This window comes from Echinococcus granulosus (assembly GCF_000524195.1).
Source record: "Echinococcus granulosus chromosome Unknown EG_S00085, whole genome shotgun sequence".
Lineage (NCBI taxonomy): Eukaryota > Metazoa > Platyhelminthes > Cestoda > Cyclophyllidea > Taeniidae > Echinococcus > Echinococcus granulosus.
The window spans coordinates 161,480-164,483 of record NW_020170465.1 but is presented as its reverse complement, the minus strand read 5'-3'; the positions used below and the strand labels follow the sequence as shown (position 1 = coordinate 164,483).

Sequence of the window (3,004 nt, the reverse complement as noted above, 5' to 3'; positions counted from 1 at the left end):
AATATGGTTGACAATGCTTTCAGGGAAAGACACCTTTTTGGCTCAAAAGGGAACATCACTTCGCTTTCGACTGTAACGCCAAATTGGAAAGAATGCTACAAAGTAACGTTGCCAAAAAGACATGTCACTTTAATTAACTACCCAAGAAAAAAAATGCTGTAACGGTAACATTCCGATTCCGAAATTGAGGCTATTAGGTAATGGAGATATGGGGGAATCAACAATCAAGAATAGTACCACTTTGGCAGGAGGCCCATCATTTTCGCATTTGCAAACGTAGAAAAAGGATTTAAGGCAAGATAAATCATCAAAAATATACAGCTTTCCCTAAATTTCAAATGTGCATCTTTTTTGAGGAAATATTGTGGTTCATTTCACGACTCCATTAACTCATTGTTCAGCCAAGTACTTGTTTCTTAAACATGAAATATTTGTTTTGCAAAGTCGACTGCAAAAAAGTTCCGAATTAATTAATTTGAGAAAATAAACTCCGCTAAAGCTCAATCCAAATCTTGTTGAAAAATTAAAAGAAGGAATACGAGCTGTAAAAGTCTAAAACAGCGAGTAGCCTTTCAGGAATTTTGCCACTTTATTAAAGATCTAATTTTCAATGTATCATCTGTATTTCATAGAACCGCTAATTACTTACTACGGCAAATTCGTCAAGCCATGATCTATTAGAGGTCATTTTGACACATGAGGTTCACTAAAACACACTTGAGGTGCTGTTATTTGTCAATCTACACGAAAGTTAAGGGTATTTTACATCCAAAAACAAAGTAACCAAAATATTTTGAGTGTTTTAGCCCGATTTTTTATTAAACAATGCGGGTTGTCCAGATTATATAAACAAAAAATGAATAAATGAGAAGTTGTAAGTACACATTCTGAAATCATAAATAATACGAAACATTGGATTGAGAGCTCTATTATTATCTGAACCCAGCCCATCTCCCTGCTACTCACGATTTAAGGAGACTTTATCTACCAGAGACCAGTCAAAAACACATGTTGTTTACTTTGACTTTGCTGTCTTCTCTTCAACTGTTTGTTATAAACACGGGCTTTCATATTTGACGGCGCGATAAAAAAAACTATTCCATAACAAAATTTGGCAATTAACAGTTGGAATTTAGCCTTGCTCGCCATTTACCACCGGTCGTTAGGCCCGGGCTAAACGGAAGTAACGTCAAATTGAATCATCGCTTATTGACTGACTCCTAAAAAACTCAAAATAACAACTAAATGGCATACATTTCTAGCATTTACTCAATACTAGGCACCAAAATGCGCAGCTTTTAAACGTGCGGCAGCGTTATATAGGCATGCAGGCACGATGATATGCCACAAAAACAAAAGAGCCTTCTCCCTGGATGGGAACAGATGTAATCGTGTGTTTGCAAGTGACGATTACACATTCAGAGCGTAGATTGCGCAGTGAGGCTAGTGGAAACACGTTGGGAGGATCGACATTCCTAGGGAGGCTAATGACCAGTATAATTGGCCTCCCAGATAGTTGAATGGAAAATTTATTATCAATCCTCATGAATAAATAGGTGGCTTTTGATGAGACTCTTTAATTTCGGCCCACAAAATGACTTATTTTACTGTCTGTATGGAACGAGGCTTAGAAGGCCTCGAATTTTACAAAATTCGACTGTTTTTTCTCCAAGATATTTGTATAATCCTTCGCACTTGAGATAAAAACAAGACGAGATACTACCTATAAAACCGGCTCACTTTTGAGCAACTTCCCAAAACACGATAAATTTCCAGTTAATTAGAAAGCAATCTACTTAGTTTTAAAAAAAAGTGGGATCTGTCTACATGTTACGTCCCTTTAATTTGTTGCGAAGTCAAAAATTTAAAGTCGTCCCCAAGTAAAGAGGCCACAGAATTTCATCAAGGGGCTGAGAAATGCGGCCAAGTAGGCGGGAGGAAACAGGACGATTACAAACTGAGCCTCATCTCAACCACTTGTATTGTCCCGGAAGCCATTTCATAACATGAGGGCAGAGAAGTCGCAACTTTATTTCAAGCTTATGAAAGACCAAACAGACAATAAAGGCAACTAAAGTAAGCAGTGCTTTGTGTCATCTGGATGACAGTTAAAAAACTTACTTAAGGACGTAACACTTTGACTTCGTTTTGGTTTTGCGGGCATTTGAGGTTCTGCCTTCGTAATTCTGCTGAGCTGGATGGCCTCTGGGCCCTACTATTAGCCCTGCTCTACGTCGGCAATACATATTCTGGCCTAATATTATAACCTCTTTCGTCTTCAGGAAAGACTCCGTGTGCTGCATATTCGTATCCATGCAGCATTCGATGGTGCGTTATTCTAGTCTTATGAGATTCAAAGACACCTCTCGTGCCAATTTTAATGATAAGCAATACATCCATTACCGGAGATTACCGCCTTGTGAGGTCTGCCTTGGAATAGACCTGCTAAAAATCGTATGCTTTAGCTACGCAAACGTCTACTATGTCATCAGACCGGTCTGGTTGGGATTGTGCTAATGACCCCAGATGATAATTGCATCTGCCTGTTAATCGGCCTCGTTGATGTTGTCGTTGTTGTAAGGCAAGAATTTGACACCGCGATGAGTCAACAGCACTCCCGTGAAGTGGTTTTGGATTTCAACAAATCACACACGGAGACGAGGCCACGCTTTATAAGGCCGTATTCTTTTTCTGCCAAGGAAGGAGTGGCTCGACTGGGTGGCTTTTTGCTAATAGATAATAAGTTTCTCAGTCGGCGGCGATATGCGCTACTGAAACGAGGTGTTTCCACCGCCTAATACTTTCATAAATGATGTATTTACTCGACGAGGATCAACGACAAGAGGACATAGGCCATCTTCTTTGGGTCCATTCTTAGTCTGGGAGGTGTGACATCCACTCTGCACTTAATGCAAAATTAGCTGTAACTATGATATAAGGGGAAGAAAAGACTTCTATTTGTACTATAAGGGAGTAAAACAACGGAATGCGGACGACATTTTGT

General features: G+C 39.3%; 1 protein-coding gene across 1 annotated transcript; it reads left to right on the top strand. All coding sequences in view use genetic code 11, as the record gives it.

The window, feature by feature from the left end:
- Positions 1-2,516: 2,516 nt before the first annotated feature.
- EGR_07729 (hypothetical protein) lies at positions 2,517-2,798 on the top strand (the record flags this gene model as incomplete). Its single annotated transcript, XM_024496978.1, has 2 exons — positions 2,517-2,624; positions 2,700-2,798. 2 exons carry the CDS (start codon positions 2,517-2,519, stop codon positions 2,796-2,798), a joined length of 207 nt encoding a protein of 68 aa, XP_024348601.1.
- Between the last annotated feature and the right edge of the window lie 206 nt (positions 2,799-3,004).